The sequence below is a fragment of the Sitophilus oryzae genome, unplaced genomic scaffold (assembly GCF_002938485.1).
Source record: "Sitophilus oryzae breed Bouriz unplaced genomic scaffold, Soryzae_2.0 scaffold_494_pilon_pilon, whole genome shotgun sequence".
NCBI lineage: Eukaryota > Metazoa > Arthropoda > Insecta > Coleoptera > Curculionidae > Sitophilus > Sitophilus oryzae.
Genome location: NW_022147078.1, coordinates 2,733,920 through 2,753,422, shown reverse-complemented (window position 1 = coordinate 2,753,422; position 19,503 = coordinate 2,733,920). Strand labels below are relative to the sequence as shown.

At 33.8% G+C, this 19,503-nt stretch overlaps 2 protein-coding genes across 4 annotated transcripts; one reads left to right on the top strand and one right to left on the bottom strand.

Annotated features, from left to right (window-relative positions):
* The first annotated feature begins 77 nt into the window (after positions 1-77).
* On the top strand, positions 78-13,931 carry LOC115886698 (WD repeat and HMG-box DNA-binding protein 1). Of its 3 annotated transcripts, XM_030905959.1 has the most exons (13): positions 78-257; positions 313-556; positions 605-851; positions 903-1,184; positions 1,238-1,483; positions 1,540-1,828; positions 2,291-2,753; positions 2,805-3,062; positions 3,122-3,421; positions 3,486-3,548; positions 5,806-6,039; positions 6,095-6,190; positions 13,796-13,931. In XM_030905959.1, the coding sequence occupies exons 1-12, from the start codon at positions 181-183 to the stop codon at positions 6,188-6,190; spliced, it is 2,799 nt and encodes a 932-aa protein (XP_030761819.1). In that variant the 5' UTR covers positions 78-180; the 3' UTR covers positions 13,796-13,931. The 3 variants fall into 3 exon arrangements, with proteins under 3 accessions (XP_030761819.1, XP_030761822.1, XP_030761821.1); XM_030905962.1 differs by lacking the exon at positions 78-257 and having other exon boundaries at positions 402-542; XM_030905961.1 differs by lacking the exon at positions 78-257 and having other exon boundaries at positions 413-542; positions 595-851.
* Positions 6,205-18,940, bottom strand: LOC115886699 (mitochondrial enolase superfamily member 1-like). Its single transcript, XM_030905963.1, has 7 exons — positions 18,698-18,940; positions 13,820-14,038; positions 11,602-11,875; positions 11,273-11,430; positions 7,052-7,358; positions 6,788-6,969; positions 6,205-6,478 (listed from the first exon to the last, which is right to left on the bottom strand). Exons 1-7 carry the CDS (start codon positions 18,809-18,811, stop codon positions 6,362-6,364), a joined length of 1,371 nt encoding a protein of 456 aa, XP_030761823.1. The 5' UTR covers positions 18,812-18,940; the 3' UTR covers positions 6,205-6,361.
* Between the last annotated feature and the right edge of the window lie 563 nt (positions 18,941-19,503).

Genomic DNA, 19,503 nt, shown 5'->3' with positions numbered 1-19,503 from the left:
ATTTAAGATTTCGAAGAGGCCAACCCTGCCCAGTCGGTAAGTCAGAATCTGATTTAACCTATAAAAAAGTTTGTCATTTTTTGGCGGTTTTTCTGTTTGTAGGCTAAGTAAATTTAGGAATTTGTTTTAATTAAATAAAGTATTTTTATGCCTGGAATTTAGTAATTTTACGGATTAAAAATGTCAATTACTCACGAACCTTTGCGATATGCCCACGACGAAGGGCATACAGACGTCTGTTATTCTGAGGACGGCGAGTAAGTACCTATTCTCTCCTGTTGTATTTGTTAAATTTATATGAAACTATTTTAGAAACTTTATAACATGTGGATCTGACGGAGATATTCGTATATGGTCTATAAACGAAGGCGAAGATCCACATCATACTTGTATAGGAGAATGGGCTCTGAGTGTCCAACAGAAAAACGATAAGCTCTATGTAGCGACTGGAAGTAATGAAATTCAGATATTGACTCATCCCGAAGGTGAAAGAGACGGTGTACTTACCCGATCTACCGATCCTTTCAATCAGCTGGCTACATGTAAAAATAAAAATGTTAGAAACGAGTGCAGTTAAAATTATTTACTAAACAGTAAATTTCAGCTTATCGCCATAGCTAGTGAGGGTATGGAAGTGATAGTAATGGATCTGGACAGCAATTCAACTGTAGCAGCGTTTAAAGAACTACCTGGACCTTGCCTGAGTGTAGCATTATGCCCGAATGCAACTAAAGTGGCAGCTTCTTGTGGAAATGGCAGTCTTTATATTTGGGAACTTCAAACAAACAGTCTTTTAAAAGAGATATCCTGCTTTCCTAAAGTTAATAGTTTTGCCAATGCTAAGAATTTATGTAAGACATATATTAAAGTTGGATTTCAATTTTTAATGTGTTTATTTTTAGGTAGATTAGATTTTTATCCAATAGACGGAAAGTACTTAGCTTATCCAAAAAATAATTCTGTTATATTGCTGAACACTGACACATGGAATGAAGAGGTTTTAAATCATGAAAAAATATCTGCAGATTATTCGGTTCTTCAATTTTCATATTGTGGCAAATATTTAGCTGCAGCTTCTGTTGAAGGTGATTTTGCAATATGGAATGTTGCACAGAAAAGTATATTTACAACTAGTAAACATGAAAGCTCTAAACCTGTGTGTGGCCTCAATTGGAGTCCTAGAAGTAAGTACAGATTAAAAAGTTTTTTCTTTAATTTTAATTTATTAAAATTTTAGATAACGGTAAAATAGTTTACACAGATATCGAGGGTCAACTTAGTATCATGTCTAATTGTTCTAAAATGGAAATGGTCAGTGAAACCAATGAGCCTGAGATTGAGAATTTTACGGAAAACGAAGTGGATTTTGGTGATGTAAATTTTGATGATGCTGATGAAGATAATGAAAATGCAGTATCAGTTGAAAAATTAAAACAACAATATTTGGGAAGTCCGGAATCTGAGCTTAAAGCTCTCAGTGAAGGTGGTTTTAGTTTTTCCCCATTTTTTCTTAATTTTTCTGGTTAAATTTTGTTTTAGTGTCATCAAGGGCTCCAACTCCAAGACCTAGAACTCCAGAAGTACCGTTACAAGATCCGTTTATGCCATCTTCAACCCCAGAACATCTAGATCCCAGATATTTGTGTTACAATGAAGTCGGGGTGATAAAAAGTTATGGAAACAGTGCAGACAGTACCGAAATGGCATCAAAAACTATCGAAATAGAGTTCCACGATTCCACATTTCATAACAGCATAATGTTGCAGAATTATCAGGAATATACGATGGGTGCTGTAAGCAAAGGCGCCCTAGTTGTAGCCAATAACAAGTAAGAAAAACGTTAATTTTTTAAAATGCGAGGGATGGGTAGCTAAACAAATTATATTTTAAGAAACTTTTCAAATCTTATTTTAGAATATTTTTTTTATTTATTTTATGTTGAAATCAAAATCATAACGGTAACAATAGAAGAGAAATTGTTTTCTCTTATATTTTTTATTAGATTAATAATGTTTCCAGAATTTTTTTACTTTTTTTACGTGTAGTTTTCGTCTTTATGTAAAAAACGGGAAGATTGCGCAAATCCCAACCCTGTTGCATAATAAAAAGAAATCTGTAATGTCGATAAGTAGATTACTGTAATAACGATAAGTTAGGAACCTGTAATAGTCGGTAAATTAGGTAATGTTGAAGGAGAAAACTGTAATTGTTGGTAAAGAAGGAAATTACTTCTAATAAATTATTTTGCGGATAATTTGAATTATTTGACGGCATTTTGTTGTTTTTTTAGTCAAATTATGGTAATACCGATGCTCTCAGGCAACAAGGAGTGGAATTTAAAGGTCGAAGAGTACGAAGAAATAATTCTAGTCGCCTCCTCAGAAAACCTAGTTTGTTTCGCCACTTCCGGGTATATAATAAGGGTTTGCTCAGTCTACGGGACTCAGAGGGGAATAGTTTCCGTTCCGGGACCCTTAGTATCTATGTCGGCTTACAGAAATGTTCTTCTGGTAGCTTACCATTCGTCGGGCATTCGAAACAAGGACCAGTGCATCAATATCAAGCTGTTTGAGTTCAAAGGTACGCGAGTTGAGTGCCACGATCTCGGTTCAGCCCTGGGTCCCGAGTCTACGCTATTTTGGCTGGGTTTCTCCGATTCTGGAACGCCCGGTATGATGGATTCTTTGGGGATGTTGAGTTTGTACCCTCCGAAGTGTAATACTTGGATACCCTTCTGTGATACAACCAGACACGTGAGTTATTCTATTATTCTGTGATTTTTTTGTTGATTTAATGGTTTTTAGCGTAAAAGTCCGGCAGATGGGTTCTTTGTAACGTCAGTTTTCGAAACATATCAAGCTTTAGGTGGTATAAAATGCAAAGGTTCCGCTTATCCTGGGTTTATACCTAAACCCACTCTCTGTGAGTTGCCTTTGGAGCCTCCTTTTGCTGAAATTAGTACAGAAAAAACTCAAATGGAGATGAGCCTGTATACGTGGTCTAATCTGAAAGTAATGGACACTGACAAAAAATTCAAGGAGACTGCACTGAAGACTTTTGCCGTAAGTAATTTTTTTCGCTCATTTTTTATGATTTATTTATGTTTTTTTGGTTTGTATAGTTGGCATGCAAAAATGATCTCGACCAAAGAGCCTTGGAAGTGATAGAAATAATAGGAAACGCTCAAATACTGAATTTAGGCTTGAAATACGCTTCGAAATTGAACAAAAGGAGATTGGCAGAGAAATTGATGGAATTGGCTGGAAGTCTTCAAGCGGAAGAAAAAGCTGAAGAAGACTCAACACCGATAGTTGTAAATTCTGGCATCGAGAGGCAACAGAATATTGTAAAACCTCAAACGATTAATAGATTGAGTTTGTCAAAATTATCAGGAAAGAAACATAGAAAATTCAAAAATGAGGTGCGTAAATAGCTATTAAAATAATTAAAAAATTTATGGATTTTTTAAATTACTTAAATTTTAGTCTCAAGTGGAGGAAAGTCAACCAGATAACAGTGAAAACAACAGTTCTGTGGTGAATACTCAGGTAAGTCCATTTAAAAAAATACAATTTAGAAAATTGCAAAATAAACTGCGAGGCAATCGAAAAAAAAACGATGTTATGGTGATCTGTGACGAATATTATCATTCAAAGGCTACTATGACGCCTTTTTTTCAGTATTAAAATATTTCTGTTGTTTTTTCATCAACATGATTTTTTAGTGTAGATTGCTGTTTTTTGTGTAATCTTAGTGATAATCGAAAAAAAAAACAATGTTATGGTGACCTGTGACGAATATTATCATTCAAAGGCTATTATGACGCCGTTTTTTTTCAGTATTAAAATATTTCTGTTGTTTTTTCTTCGATATTATTTTTTAGTGTAGATTGCTGTTTTTTGTGTAATCTTAGTGATAATCGAAAAAAAAACGATGTTATGGTGAACAGAAATTGCAGAAATACATTTATTAAACAACAGAAATATTTTAATATTTCTGTTGTTTTTTCAACAACATGATTTTTTAGTGTAGATTGCTGTTTTTTGTGTAATCTTAGTAATAATCGAAAAAAAAATATGTTATGGTGACCTGTGACGAATATGATCATTCAAAGGCTATTATAACGCCGTTTTTTTTTTCAGTATTAAAATATTTCTGTTGTTTCTTCATCAACATGATTTTTTAGTATAGATTCTTGTTTTTTGTGTAATCTTAGTGATAATCGAATAAAAAACGATGTTATGGTGACCTGTGACGAATATTATCATTCAAAGGCTATTATGACGCCGTTTTTCAGTATTAAAATGTTTCAGTTCTTTTTCATCAACATGATTTTTTAGTGTAGATTGCTGTTTTTGTGCAATCTTAGTGATAATCGAAAAAAAACACGATGTTATGGTGACCTATGACGAATATTATCATTCAAAGGATATTATGACGCCGTTTTTTCCAGGTATTAAAATATTTCTGTTGTTTTTTCATCAACATGGTTTTTAGTGTAGATTGCTGTTTTTTGTGTAATCTTAGTGATAATCGAAAAAAAACGATGTTATGGTGACCTGTGACGAATATTATCATTCAAAGGCTATTATGACACCGTTTTTTTCAGTATTAAAATGTTTCAGTTCTTTTTCATCAACATGATTTTTTAGTGTAGATTGCTGTTTTTTGTGTAATCTTAGTGATAATCGAGAAAAAAAAACGATGTTATGGTGACCTGTGACGAATATTATCATTCAAAGGCTATTATGACACCGTTTTTTCAGTATTAAAATATTTCTGTTGTTTCTTCATCAACATGATTTTTTAGTATAGATTCTTGTTTTTTGTGTAATCTTAGTGATAATCGAATAAAAAACGATGTTATGGTGACCTGTGACGAATATTATCATTCAAAGGCTATTATGACGCCGTTTTTTTCAGTATTAAAATGTTTCAGTTCTTTTTTCATCAACATGATTTTTTAGTGTAGATTGCTGTTTTTTGTGCAATCTTAGTGATAATCGAAAAAAAACGATGTTATGGTGACCTGTGACGAATATTATCATTCAAAGGATATTATGACGCCGTTTTTTTCCCGGTATTAAAATATTTCTGTTGTTTTTTCATCAACATGGTTTTTTAGTGTAGATTGCTGTTTTTTGTGTAATCTTAGTGATAATCGAGAAAAAAAACGATGTTGTGGTGACCTGTGACGAATATTATCATTCAAAGGCTATTATGACACCGTTTTTTTCAGTATTAAAATGTTTCAGTTCTTTTTTCATCAACATGATTTTTTAGTGTAGATTGCTGTTTTTTGTGTAATCTTAGTGATAATCGAGAAAAAAAACGATGTTATGGTGACCTGTGACGAATATTATCATTCAAAGGCTATTATGACGCCGTTTTTTTTCCCGGTATTAAAATATTTCTGTTGTTTTTTCATCAACATGATTTTTTAGTGTAGATTGCTGTTTTTTGTGTAACCTTAGTGATAATCGAAAAAAAAACAATGTTATGGTGACCTCTGACGAATATTATCATTCAAAGGCTACTATGACGCCGTTTTTTCAGTATTAAAATATTTCTGGTGTTTTTTTATCAACATAATTGTTTAGTGTAGATTGCTGTTTTTTGTGCAATCTTAGTGATAATCGAGAAAGAAACGATGTTATGGTAACCTGTGACGAATATTATCATTCAAAGGCTACTATGACGCCGTTTTTTCAATTATATAATATTTCTGTTGTTTTTTCATCAATATGATTTTTAGTGTAGATTTCTGTTTCTTGGGATTAGTAATTAAATTTTATTTAATTTTAGGAATCATTGTTTAGTGAATCCGAATCCATTGTTGAATTGACGCCAAAAAATCCGTTTTTGAAGAGAGCAAATGCTGAATCAGCTCAGGATGATTCGCAGGATTCGGCATCGAAAAATCCTTTTGCAAAAAGACTGAAAAATGGTCAAACGAACAGTCCTTTGAGTTTGACAGATAAATTTGCCGGTTTAGAGGAAGAGACACCCGTTAATAGTAAAGCCCAACAAAATTCAGAGGTAGTTTTATTTCTTTATAGTTAATTTTATTTATTGTATTGATATTTTTTACTAGAATGGAGAAAAACGAAAATTATCTGACTCGGATACGCAAGAGAAACAAGTGGAAAAACAACGAAAACTTGACAAATTTATGTTCAGCAAAAGATAGGTAAAGAAAAATCATTTTTCTTTTAATTTATAGTTTATTTATTTAACAATACAATACATATGTAGCTTTAAATTGCGCAAATTATCAATTTTAATAACAAATAAAAATACAAAAATACATTGGAATGATTTGTTTGTTGTAATATAATGAAAATTTTATATTTTAACATGATCATTTTCTTGGATCGTGAAATATACCTTTGGCAAACATACTTTGCCATTCTGATCCATTTGGATATTCGTAGGCTGCTATCGATTCAGGTTTCATGGTTGTACTATATCCAGGTGCCTAAAAATAATCATTAATTAATTAAAAAAACTTGTTTTTTACGTGTAAAAAAACCTAATTTTCTATAAGGTAGATAATACTGTATGACCGAAAAACAAAACTGCGTCAAAGACTGCTGGAGAATGAAAATCGATGATAATTTTAATGAGGTCAAGCTCTAGACGTCATTAACTAACTTAATTGTCATAAAATTTGTCAAATCACTAATTATAGAAGGATTAAAAAAAGGATAGAATATTCACATAGAACACACAAATCTATAGCTGTCTTTGACGCAATTTTTTTTTGATCCTATCATATTTTCCTTACCGTGGGTGCTGTATAATGGGCGTTCTTTATTATACAGGGATTAACAAAATGTTCGTGTTGTTGATCGACGAATTCTACAACTCTACCTTCGCTGGTACCGCTTAGTGCCACGAAATCCCACATTTGGAGATGTTGAACCATCTCGCACAGTCCCACACCGCCGGCATGAGGACACACTTTAACTGAAAAAGGGAAATAATACGTCTCATGTACAGGGTGTTCCGAAAAGTTAGAAATTAATGGGGATTTTTTTATAGTACATACCTCCGAGTTTTTTCGCCATCAAATACACGCTGAGAATCTCATTAATTCCTCCTATTCTGGCTGAATCTATTTGACAGTACTCCAAGGCCTCAGCTTGAAGGAACTGCTTGAACAGTACTCTGTTACAGCACATCTCTCCAGTGGCCACGGCTATTCCGTAGGGTTTTAGAGCTTTGGCAATCTCCGCATGACCTAAAACGTCATCTGGACTCGTCGGTTCCTCGATCCAGAGCGGCTTGAAACGAGCCAAGTGCTTCATCCAGTCGATGGCTTCCTGTACTTCCCACACTTGGTTAGCGTCTACCATCTGAAAAATTAAAAAAAAAAATTAAGTGTAAAAAAATAAGTGGTATGGTGTCCCAGGCTGAGCGTGCATTAGAAGTTTCCAGAGAACTACAATATCTAGATCGGAGATTTTTTTGTTTCACAATGAGATCTATCGATTAAAACTATTTTCAATATGGCGGCACTTCCGGAAATACCGGAAGTTAACAGCAACTTTCTTATTTTAAATGGGTACCTTAATTTTTCATTACATACTTAAATTCTCTGTAAAATTTTATGAATTTTGATATCAAACACTCTATAACTAACATTAACCGTTTTTGAGAAAAAAAAATATTTCAAATTTTTGAAAAGAAAGTGAAAATGAAACCTATAGTCGACTACAGAAACGAAGAGAACGGTTAGCAACAGAAACACCTGAGCAACATGATGCCAGGTTAATAGCACAACGTGAGAGACAAAGACAGCTGGTAGAGTCAGAAACACCTGAGCGTCATGAGTCCAGGCTAGCATCACAACGTGACAGACAGAGAGAGTTGTTAGCGGCAGAAACACCTGAGCGTCATGAGTCTAGGCTGGCATCACAACGAGAGAGACAAAGAGAGTTGTTAGCGTCAGAAACACCTGAGCGTCATGAGTCTAGGCTAGCATCACAACGTGACAGACAGAGAGAGTTGTTAGCGTCAGAAGCACCTGAGCGTCATGAGTCCAGGCTAGCATCACAACGTGACAGACAGAGTTGTTAGCGGCAGAAACACCTGAGCGTCATGAGTCTAGGCTGGCATCACAACGAGAGAGACAAAGAGAGTTGTTAGCGTCAGAAACACCCGAGCGTCATGAGTCTAGAGCTAGCATCAGAACGCGACAGACAGAGAGTTGTTAGCGTCAGAAACACCTGAGCGTCATGAGTCTAGGCTAGCATCAGAACGCGACAGACAGAGAGAGTTGTTAGCGTCAGAAACACCTGAGCGTCATGAGTCTAGGCTAGCATCAGAACGCGACAGACAGAGAGAGTTGTTAGCGTCAGAAACACCTGAGCGTCATGAGTCTAGGCTAGCATCAGAACGCGACAGACAGAGAGAGTTGTTAGCGTCAGAAACACCTGAGCGTCATGAGTCTAGGCTAGCATCAGAACGCGACAGACAGAGAGAGTTGTTAGCGTCAGAAACACCTGAGCGTCATGAGTCTAGGCTAGCATCAGAACGCGACAGACAGAGAGAGTTGTTAGCGTCAGAAACACCTGAGCGTCATGAGTCTAGGCTAGCATCAGAACGCGACAGACAGAGAGAGTTGTTAGCGTCAGAAGCACCTGAGCGTCATGAGTCCAGGCTAGCATCACAACGTGACAGACAGAGTTGTTAGCGGCAGAAACACCTGAGCGTCATGAGTCTAGGCTGGCATCACAACGAGAGAGAGACAAAAGAGAGTTGTTAGCGTCAGAAACACCCGAGCGTCATGAGTCTAGGCTAGCATCAGAACGCGACAGACAGAGAGAGTTGTTAGCGTCAGAAACACCTGAGCGTCATGAGTCTAGGCTAGCATCAGAACGCGACAGACAGAGAGAGTTGTTAGCGTCAGAAACACCTGAGCGTCATGAGTCTAGGCTAGCATCAGAACGCGACAGACAGAGAGTTGTTAGCGTCAGAAACACCTGAGCGTCATGAGTCTAGGCTAGCATCAGAACGCGACAGACAGAGAGAGTTGTTAGCGTCAGAAACACCTGAGCGTCATGAGTCTAGGCTAGCATCAGAACGCGACAGACAGAGAGAGTTGTTAGCGTCAGAAGCACCTGAGCGTCATGAGTCCAGGCTAGCATCACAACGTGACAGACAGAGTTGTTAGCGGCAGAAACACCTGAGCGTCATGAGTCTAGGCTGGCATCACAACGAGAGAGACAAAGAGAGTTGTTAGCGTCAGAAACACCCGAGCGTCATGAGTCTAGGCTAGCATCAGAACGCGACAGACAGAGAGAGTTGTTAGCGTCAGAAACACCTGAGCGTCATGAGTCTAGGCTAGCATCAGAACGCGACAGACAGAGAGAGTTGTTAGCGTCAGAAACACCTGAGCGTCATGAGTCTAGGCTAGCATCAGAACGCGACAGACAGAGAGAGTTGTTAGCGTCAGAAACACCTGAGCGTCATGAGTCTAGGCTAGCATCAGAACGCCACAGACAGAGAGAGTTGTTAGCGTCAGAAACACCTGAGCGTCATGAGTCTAGGCTAGCATCAGAACGCGACAGACATAGAGAGTTGTTAGTGTCAGAAACACCTGTGCGTCAGATTGTAATAAATTATCAGGTAAAAAACCATGTAATAATGATGCACTAAATGAATTAAATAGAATGAGGAATATTCGGTAGGCATTTCCGTTAAATACTAAAAACTAGAAAATAAAAAATCGGTAAAAAAACTTTTAAGTTAAACGGTTTTATCTTATGTGCACTGAAAACTAGAAAATAATAATAACAATTAGGTATTTTGAACTTCTAGTTAGGCAGAATAGCTTTTAGGCATATTAGACTAAAATAAAAACGTGGGGCCCATTAACTATTGCTGTAATACTTTCTTCTATACTAAGTGTGGATTGCATCGATTTACTATAATCGTAACTGGAGATTTTGACAATAACCAGCCGTGGCGGCTTCACCAGCGAACGCCGAGCTCGTGATCTACCAAAGTATAAAGATATGCTTTGCCATAGGTAGGATTTCAGAGGGACCCCACGTTTTTATTTTAGTCTAATATGCCTAAAAGCTATTCTGCCTAGTACTAAAATATTTCTGAACTAGAAGTTCAAAATACCTAATTGTTATTATTATTTTCTAGTTTTCAGTGCACATACGATAAAACCGTTTAACTTAAAAGTTTTTTTACCGATTTTTTATTTTCAAATGGAAACCTACTTTTTTTTTATTTCACTAGCGGAAAGGTTTTTTAATTCGTTACTTGTTAATTATACATGTTCCTGTACCCAAAATAAATCGTTTTTAAGTTATTTAAGAATTAGTTTTAAAGCGTATTTTTTTCTTGATTTTATGTAGCTTCCTTTGACATTAAGTGTCAAACCATCAGTCAATTTATTTCCTTCACTCAAAAAACGAATTATTTGAATTTCGTATATTATAAATACTGCTGTTAAACTTTATAAAGGGAATTTATAAAAATACATCTGTATTTTAGTGATCTCTAATGATAATATGACATGGCCAGATATAGTTTTACATGGCTTGACGTTTAAAGTCATTAGGTTACTGGTTAAAAACCAGAAAAATATACGCTTTAAAACTAAATCCTAAATAACTTAAAAACGATTTATTTTAGGTATAGGAACATGTATAATCAAAAAGTAACGAATTAAAAAGCCTTTCCACTAGTGAAATAAAAAAAGTAGGTTTCCATTTGAAAAAAATGAATTATGATAATTTTTTAATCTCTCGATTCTATGACAGCTACGGCCAATATTATATGACATTCAAACAATTTAATTTTTGAAATAGATAGCCACATGTCTATTCTTTATGTCCCAGTGGCTGTAGTAATCACTAAATTTGACATTTAGGCTATACAAATTTTTTTGACAGGCAGTTTTTTTCCTCCAAAAATTTTAAATATTTTTTTTTCTCCAAAACGGTTAATGTTATTTATAGAGTGTTTGATATCAAAATTCATAAAATTTTACAGAGAATTTAAGTATGCAATAAAAAATTGGGGTACCCATTTAAAATAAGAAAGTTTCTGTCAACTTCCGGTGTCCCCGGAGGTGCCGGCATATTGAAAATATTTTTAATCGATAGATCACTGTGAAACAATGATGCGCAAAAAATCTCCGATCTAAATATTGTAGTTCTCTGGAAACTTCTAATGCACGCTCAGCCTGGGACACCCTGTACACGTAAAAAATAGATTTTTACACGTAAAAAACTGTAAACTGAATTACCAATGTTCTCTCATATCCGATGATGTTTCTGATTAACTCGCACCTTTTAATGTCATCTTCGAGATTTCTACCGACTTTTACTTTGAACACCGTGTATCCCAAGTCGATGTATTTCTGAGCAAGCTCTCTGATCTTTTCGTCTGGATATCCCAACCATCCTATTTAAAGGAAACATCTTTTAAAATACTATAAAGTAGTATGAAGCTTCTCTACATACTGTCTTTACCGTATATTTATCTTAAAGAAAAAAAACTTGAGGGATAGGATCCATTTCCCCGATCATATTGCCTTTAAAATAAAGACAATATGACAACAACCGATGGTCTCACCTGCTTGTGTGGTGTAACAAGGGTACCCGGTGCTCTGCAACGTTTTTATCCTTTGTTCTTTACCAACTTGACCCTGTTTTAAGAGGGACAAGGCTTCTTCTTTCGTGATCACGTTGGTGATGTACCTAAAATCGATCACGGAAAGCAGTACTTCGGGTTCGAGGTCGGCCAGTAGTCTCCAGACGGGTTTTTTGAGTAATTTGCCCCACAGATCCCATAGAGCGTTTATCAGAGCTGCTGTAGCCAAGTGGGTTACGCCTTTTTCTGGGCCAACCTGTATAATATGAGAAGGTTTGTAAGTTTTTTAAAAAGAAAATCCGGATTTTGTTTTAGCATTCCGTAGAATAAAGCCAAAGATCATGATGATATGGTAATTAATTATCGTATTATGATAATTAAAAATGATTTACGTAAATTTAAATCTACTTTTCATTGATTTTATTACGTAACCGTAATAAACGTACGAGATAAAGATAACACTTTCATGTGATAACCTCTCGAATCTTTGAGAAATAAACAAAAAACTTGGGAAATATGTTGTACGAACGGTGTAAAAATAATTCCAATTTTTAGAATTGACGAAGGTAAACAGATAAAAAATACGTTAAAAAATTTGCGCCTGGAGGCACGTACAGTCGCCCATACTAAAATATGTTAATAAAAAGTTGGTAGGCAGTTTTTTTAGTTTCAAAGTAAAGGAATTTTTCCATTTTTTTATCTCAGAAACTGGGACTTTGGCTGATTTTGATGTTATTACAAATTTTGTTGCAAATATTATTCCTAATCTTAAATTGAAAACCGCGTTTCGCTAGCAACTGTAATTTTGGAGTTACTATTTTTTAAAATTGTTAACCCCCTTACCAATCCCCCACCCCCACCAAAAACTAATAACCAGATTGCCATACATTACTAACATCTACAGATGCATGAGCAATACATTTATTTTTATTAGATTGTAAAATCTAGTTGTGCCTCTTTTATTTTTCTTTTAGAAAAATCGCTTCTTTCATTATAATTTTTTTCTATTATCATTTCAAAGTCTACTATGACGCCATTTTTTCTCGATCATACCATATTATTATAGATTCTTTTTGCTATTTATTCATACCATTTGTTATTTTATTATTATTATATTACCACAGATTAGGTATCCTATAAGTATACAGATAAAAATCTTGTCCCTAATTCGTGATACGAAAATTGTTTTTTATGACGATGTGCAAACGAGTCAAATTTCCTGTGCGCAAAAATAAACTGGCGTAAAATAACAATAAACAGTGTAATAGAGAGATATCGCTAAACCGAATAGCGTGCATGGACGTTAATATGCCCCCAGGTGTTATTTCCTTTACGTGAGGTGGTATTAACTCTTTTCATTTATAGTTATCGGATCGGAAAGAATTCTGATCGCGATGCGTCCGCTATTTAAACTTAACCTAACTTTGAATTTAAAACTTTGAAATTGTTTTGTTTACTAGGTATTTTAAAACTAAAGGGCTAAAGTGCTTGTTTCCAGTGCTTTATTGTTCAACGTCTGCCAGTAGGTTTAGGGCAACAAGCAACAAATTCTCTTAGAAGGGCTAAGTCGTCATCTGCTGTATACCTAAGACTCTTTATAGGTTCTTTAGTATTGGAAGAGGTGGAATCCATATTTTGGGCCATATTTATTTAATTAAAACTAATTCCAGCTACTTAAATATCAAATTACCTAATAAAACTAAAGCAATAATTCAAAACAATTCAAACATAACCTAAAATAAAAGATCTCGCCGGCCGGCTCCGGTTGTCAAATACCCGCACATGCCCATTTAGGCAATTTTTAAACGTTATCAGAGGTTTTTTAGAAAGAGCGCTTGGTGTAATTGATCCGCAAATTACGTCAGGCGGTAAGGTTATTAGCGGGCGTTGCGTTAAAAATTGACTGGCGCATATCGTAACCATGAAAAGGTACGCGTAAATACTGGATGACGCTATTCGGTTTTCCGATATCTCTCTAATAACGGTCAGGCGCTGTGCACAATTTTAGAGGCCATAAGTGGGCGTGCTATGTGCGCAAACTAGTCACCTAACTAGTGTCCGATTCCGAAAATTGGAACCACGAAAAACAATAAAGAAAAAACAAAGATTATAATCTGTGATATTATTTTACTATTATATAAAATTATTATATTACTTTACTCTGTGTGTGTTACAGGGTGAATCAAACCAAAAAACTTACCCATCTAATTTGACTCTCGCTGGTGACCGATCTCCAGAACTTGGCAAAGTCCTTGTAAATATCTGTGACCACCTGTCCGACCAGCAAATAACTCAAAGAATTGACAGCTTGAACTACGATTTCGGTGCCTCTGCCATTGGTGAAGGTGAGTCCGTGTCCTTGCAGTCCGGATTTCAGTGTGACAGTGACATAGGCACAAGAGTAGTCAGGATCGGTGTGCTACGGTGCAACGTAAATATATCTTTTTTATTAAATGGGCACTCCCTGTATATTAGAGGGTGTATACAGGGTGGTCCGAACTGTATTCCGGAAACTTCGGCCGCATGTTCTGTTGAAAAAAAAAGTTCGTATAAATGTATGTCCTAAAATGCTTAGTTTCGGAGATACAGGGTGTACAAATTTCATTTGTACTTCCATTTTTTCCAATTAATTTCTGAGCTAACGTCAATATTTGGATGAAAATTGGTGTCTTTGACATGAGAAATTTGATTTTGATGTCAATATGACTCCCATTTTTAGGTGGCGCCACCTACATGTGTTTTAACTGTTTTGAAGAGTAATAACTTTTTGTACCGTAATAAGTAATAACTTTCCGTACCTGTATAAAACTAGTAAGTAAAAAAATATACATTTCCGTGATTTTTTACGTAAAAAATGTCTCTTGGACAGAAATCGCTACGAGCAACCGTTCTTAAGATTTTTAGAATCGAAATAGTTAATACATGTCATTATTGACTAAAAAAGAGACCTTTTTTACGTAAAAAACGCCGTAAATGGATATTTTTGTACGTACTAGTTTTATACAGGTACAGACGAAAAGTTATTACTCTTCAAACTAGTTAAAAAATATGTAGGTGGCGCCCTCTGCAACCAGGAGTCATATTGACATCAAAATCAAATTTCTCACGTCAAAAAACTCCTAGACACCAATTTTCATCAAAATATTGACGTTACTTTAGAAATTATTTGGAAAAAATCGAAATAAAAATGAAACTTCTACACCCTGTATCTACGAAACCAAGCATTTTATACGAACTTTTTTACTTATTTTTATCTGCAGAATATGCTGCCGAAGTTTCCAGAATACGGCTCGTACCACCCTGTAGATAGCATCGGACATTTTTTTACTAAATGGTGAATGCGCAAAAAATTTTCAATTTTCTATAAAACTATTAAATAGAAAAAGCCTGTGAGATTTTCTGAAAAAATATTTGATTTTATATAGAAAAGGGTTTACAATAATACCAAAACGTTTTTAAAAAGAAATATTTATTGTATTTTTGTGGAAATATATTATTTTACTGCTGTGTTCTGAAAGTCAAGGTAATCTATTAGGGTTTTATATTACTCAGATAATAAATAGATACAGTATAATGTCCAGTTGGCTTGGAAATGAGGATCGATGACATTCCCCATATAAAATGACAGCGATCTTCATTTCATAGCCATCGCTGACGCAGTTTTTTTTTCGATTATATTGTATTATAATTCCCTAAATACATTTGAACAAAGTATAGTGTACAGCATGTTTTGAAGTGTAACTTTTTTACGCGCGCAGGGAGTAAAAATTCAAGGTCGTGACTCGTGACACACGAGCTAGCGAGACACAGCTTACGGCTTTGAAATACGTAGTGACGCGGCGTGAATCTGTGAGCAGTCCACGTGTTTATCAAAAATATTGATATTGTATTACCAATTTTGTGAAATTGAATCAACTTATTTGTTAATTATACAGGGTGGCGCCTCTCATACGCCGCGGAAGCTCCAAGGAGAACGGTAGTTTATATCGAATTGAAATTTTGGCAGCGTATGTAGGTTAACTGAAAGCATTTTATAAAAATATATGGAATTATACAGGGTGTCCCCAAAAAAAGTTACACATGAAAGTTGTGTTTTTTCTAACGGAACACCTTATATATTAATTGATTTTCGGATTCTAGGAAAAAAATAAAGGTGAGTTTTATTAAAGAAGCATATACCTAACATCTAAGGATTTTGACATATTTCACATTTTGTGAAAAGGTAGAGTAAATATTAAATTTCAATAACAGCTACCTAAATTTTAGATGACCTTGTATAGCTTGATATTTAATTACAGTAACCGTTGTATGTTAAACCAAATTGAAATTTGACCCGAAAAGTTATACAGGGTGAGACAAAATGAATATGGAACATTAGTCACTTTTAAAAGCAAGTTACTCCTGTATTTTAAATGGAACACCCAGTATATTTTTCCGGTGTTCAATGGGGAATTTTTATATCTTCAAAATATTATTAAGGTTGCCTACCCCTCACACAAAGATTTTTCCAGATATTTGAATTTTTACGATTTTGCGTCAGCAAATCTTAATTTTTTGAAAAAATCTAGGTGGCTGTGTGATATACCTTTTGTTAATTTAACAAAAATTAAAGGTTGTAGAGTAAAATACTCAAGAGTAATTAAAAGATAGACGTTTAAAACATATTTTAATTATTACAGAATTAAAACTGGATATAAAAATATAATTAATCAATAAAAATTAACTAGGTGTTCCATTACAAAAAACACAACTTTGATATGGAACTTTTTTTGGGGACACCCTGTAGATTTCTCTATATTTTTAAAAAGTGCTCTAAATTAACCTAGATATGCTCACAAAATTAAATTTCAATACAAACTGTCGTTCTCCTTAGAGCCTCCGCGGCGTATGAGAGGCGCCACCCTGTACAATACAGACGGAGAGACGGTAATTTTAATAAAAAAAAATTGTGAAAATTAATAAAATTATTTATTAATTTATTACTTTTTCAACGTTTCAAACTACACTTTTTCAAACATGGAAGTTCCACTTCAAATATATGCACACACAATTTAAAAAAAAAATAATATTAGATTGAAAAGATAGTTACAAAAGTTTCAAAATAAAAATTATGTAAATATTATATAAGGTTTATTTATTTTATTTTTAAGTATCTCATGAAATATTCTCAAATATTATTGTGAAATTTTTCCTTTATTAAATTCGTTTGATAAATTTTAAGTCTGTAAACACTTATGTTGGAATATTTTATTTTCATCATTTTAAAGACTTATCTATGTCGCCCAACCACACAATCTATTTACGTAAATGTAACCAATAGTAGTTTACATTTTGTTATTGTAATAATACATATGTACGATAAATTTAATTTTGAACATATTTTTCAAAATTCTTTAATTTTTATCAGTGTAAATATAATTTTTTAAACTTCGGCGTTTTTTCGATATAATACTTCAATATACAGGGTGAGTCTCAAATAAGTGCAAATATTTTTAAGGGTAGTATATATCCACCCCAAAAACACGATTATGAGTTTTTTCAGAGAAAAAAACAATAAAAATGTATGCCATGTTAACAAGAAATAAAGTTAAAAAACATTATTTCTTGTTAATATGGCAACTTAAGATAGAGATTAAATTTACAAGCAAGAAAATCCAAAAAAGATCCAGTGGTTCTCAAAATTTAAGCAAAAAAATATTTTTTTTTGGAAATTTTCAAAGTAAAATAACGCGGTTATTTTGGATTTATTTGAAAAACGGTAAAGAGAAAATGTGTTTCTTTTATCGAGATCTACCAGCCCTGAAAATATTGGCACTTAATTAAGATTCACCCTGTATACAGGGTGGTCCGAACTGTATTCCGGAAACTTCGGCAACATGTTCTGCCAATAGAAATAAGTAAAAAAGTTCATATAAATATACGTCCTAAAATGCTTAGTTTCGGAGATACGGGGTGTAGAAGTTTCATTTTTATTTCGATTTTTTCCAAATAATTTCTGAAGTATCGTCAATATTTCGATGAAAATTGGTGTCTGAGAGGTTTTTGACATGAGAAAATTGATTTCGATGTCAATAAGACTCCTACTTCTAGAGGGCGCCATCTACGTATTTTTTAACTGGTTTGGAGAGTAATAACTTTTCGTCCGTACCTGTATAAAACTAGCTAGTTAAAAAATATACATTTACGACGTTTTTCACGTAAAAAAGGTCTCTTGGTAAAAATCGCTACGAGTAGTGGTTCTTGAGATATTTGGAATCGAAGTTACCAATACCTGTCATCATTGACATAAATTAAACGTGTTGACTAATCAGTTATTAGACTAAAATCATAAATTTGAAATGTTTTTGTGCCAAAAGTTCAACAGAAACTGTTTTATCATCATTTTTTAGAAGAAAAATTAATGATATAAAAAGTTCCCAAATTTCTCATTTCAGTCAAACAACTATCTACTCAACATGTTTATTTTTAGTCAATAATGACATGTATTGACTATTTTAATTGTAAATATCATGAGAACGGTTGCTCGTAGCGATTTTTACCAAGAGACATTTTTTACGTAGAAAATCACGAAAATGTATATTTTTTCACTCAGTAATTTTATACAGGTACGGACAAAAAGTTATTACTCTTCAAAACAGTTAAAACACATGTAGGTGGCGCCCCCTACAAATAGGAGTCCTATTGACATCAAGATCAAATTTCTCATGTCAAAAAACTCCAGACACCAATTTTCATCCAAATATTGACCTTAGGTACTTCAGAAATTATTTGTAAAAAATCGAAATAAAAATGAAACGTCTACACCCTGTATCTCCGAAACTAAACATTTTAGGACAAGGATTTATATGAACTTTTTTACTTATTTTTCTCAGTTAAATATCCTGCCGAAGTTTCCGGAATACAGTTCGGACCACCCTGTATATTAAAATTATACATTTTTATAGAAATAAACATAGAACAATAAAATTGACTTTGTATTTTGTACAGGAAATTAAAGAAATAAGTCACAAAAAGACAAAATTAACTTTTAAGTTCTTACAAAAAATGGGTTTTAAAAATTAAAATTAATTTATCTTACCATGGCATCCGATCCATCTGATTGTAGTGACGTAGGAAACCTTACATCCTTGGCCTCTACCTTAACAACTTTCAGATTTTCTTCTGTTGTGCTGCAACTGTGTGGGCAACTCATTTTATTTTGAGTATATGAACTACTTGTACAACTATTTAGTTAGCAGTACCGGTTTGATATGGCTTCAAGTTATTTTTATATGCTGCTTGCAATGTTTTTATCTGTTACACATTTGTGTACACAGATTTAAAATAGTTGAGAGTTCTTTATCTCATTCTATATGTTCTAAAATAATACAGTATTATAATAACTGTTGGAATTATTATTATTGTTTAAAGTTATTATTAAATGCTCTGGTTATCTCTGTTTTCTTTGCGTGCTTTTTTTCATTTTCTTTAACAATCTTTAGATGGTTTATGAAATATGTTACAAGTAATTTTTTTTCTTACACATGATAATTGTGACACTTTTATTGTCATTGTCACTAATAATACAAGCAGGTGTTTATTTTTTCCAAAGATTTTTTCAGAAGGACTATTTTCTTTATTAAATAGGGCGTTTTTGAAAGAATTCTGTGGTAAATATTTATGTACAGGGTGGTCCACACAGATATAAAGACAGACCAGTTAATATACACTTATTTGTTTTCATCCTGTACATTTATTATGAACTTTCTTTGGAAATGAATCTTTTTGGGGAAAACCCTACTTATGAAACAACCCTGTATATTTTAATATAAAAAATATAAGCATATTTAAAACATATATTTATAATAATAACATAGAATAATATTTATAGGATGCAAATAATTT

Excerpts from the sequence above, each read along its gene's own strand:
- LOC115886698 (XM_030905959.1), top strand. The coding sequence starts at position 181 with ATGTCAATTACTCACGAACCTTTGCGATATGCCCACGACGAAGGGCAT. Across the intron at positions 852-902 it reads TGCCAATGCTAAGAATTTAT|GTAGATTAGATTTTTATCCA; the intron begins GTAAGACATATA and ends GTTTATTTTTAG. Across the intron at positions 1,829-2,290 it reads CTAGTTGTAGCCAATAACAA|TCAAATTATGGTAATACCGA; the intron begins GTAAGAAAAACG and ends TTGTTTTTTTAG.
- LOC115886699 (XM_030905963.1), bottom strand. The coding sequence starts at position 18,811 with ATGAGTTGCCCACACAGTTGCAGCACAACAGAAGAAAATCTGAAAGTT. Across the intron at positions 7,359-11,272 it reads TCGGATATGAGAGAACATTG|ATGGTAGACGCTAACCAAGT; the intron begins GTAATTCAGTTT and ends TTAATTTTTCAG. Across the intron at positions 6,479-6,787 it reads CCCATTATACAGCACCCACG|GCACCTGGATATAGTACAAC; the intron begins GTAAGGAAAATA and ends GATTATTTTTAG.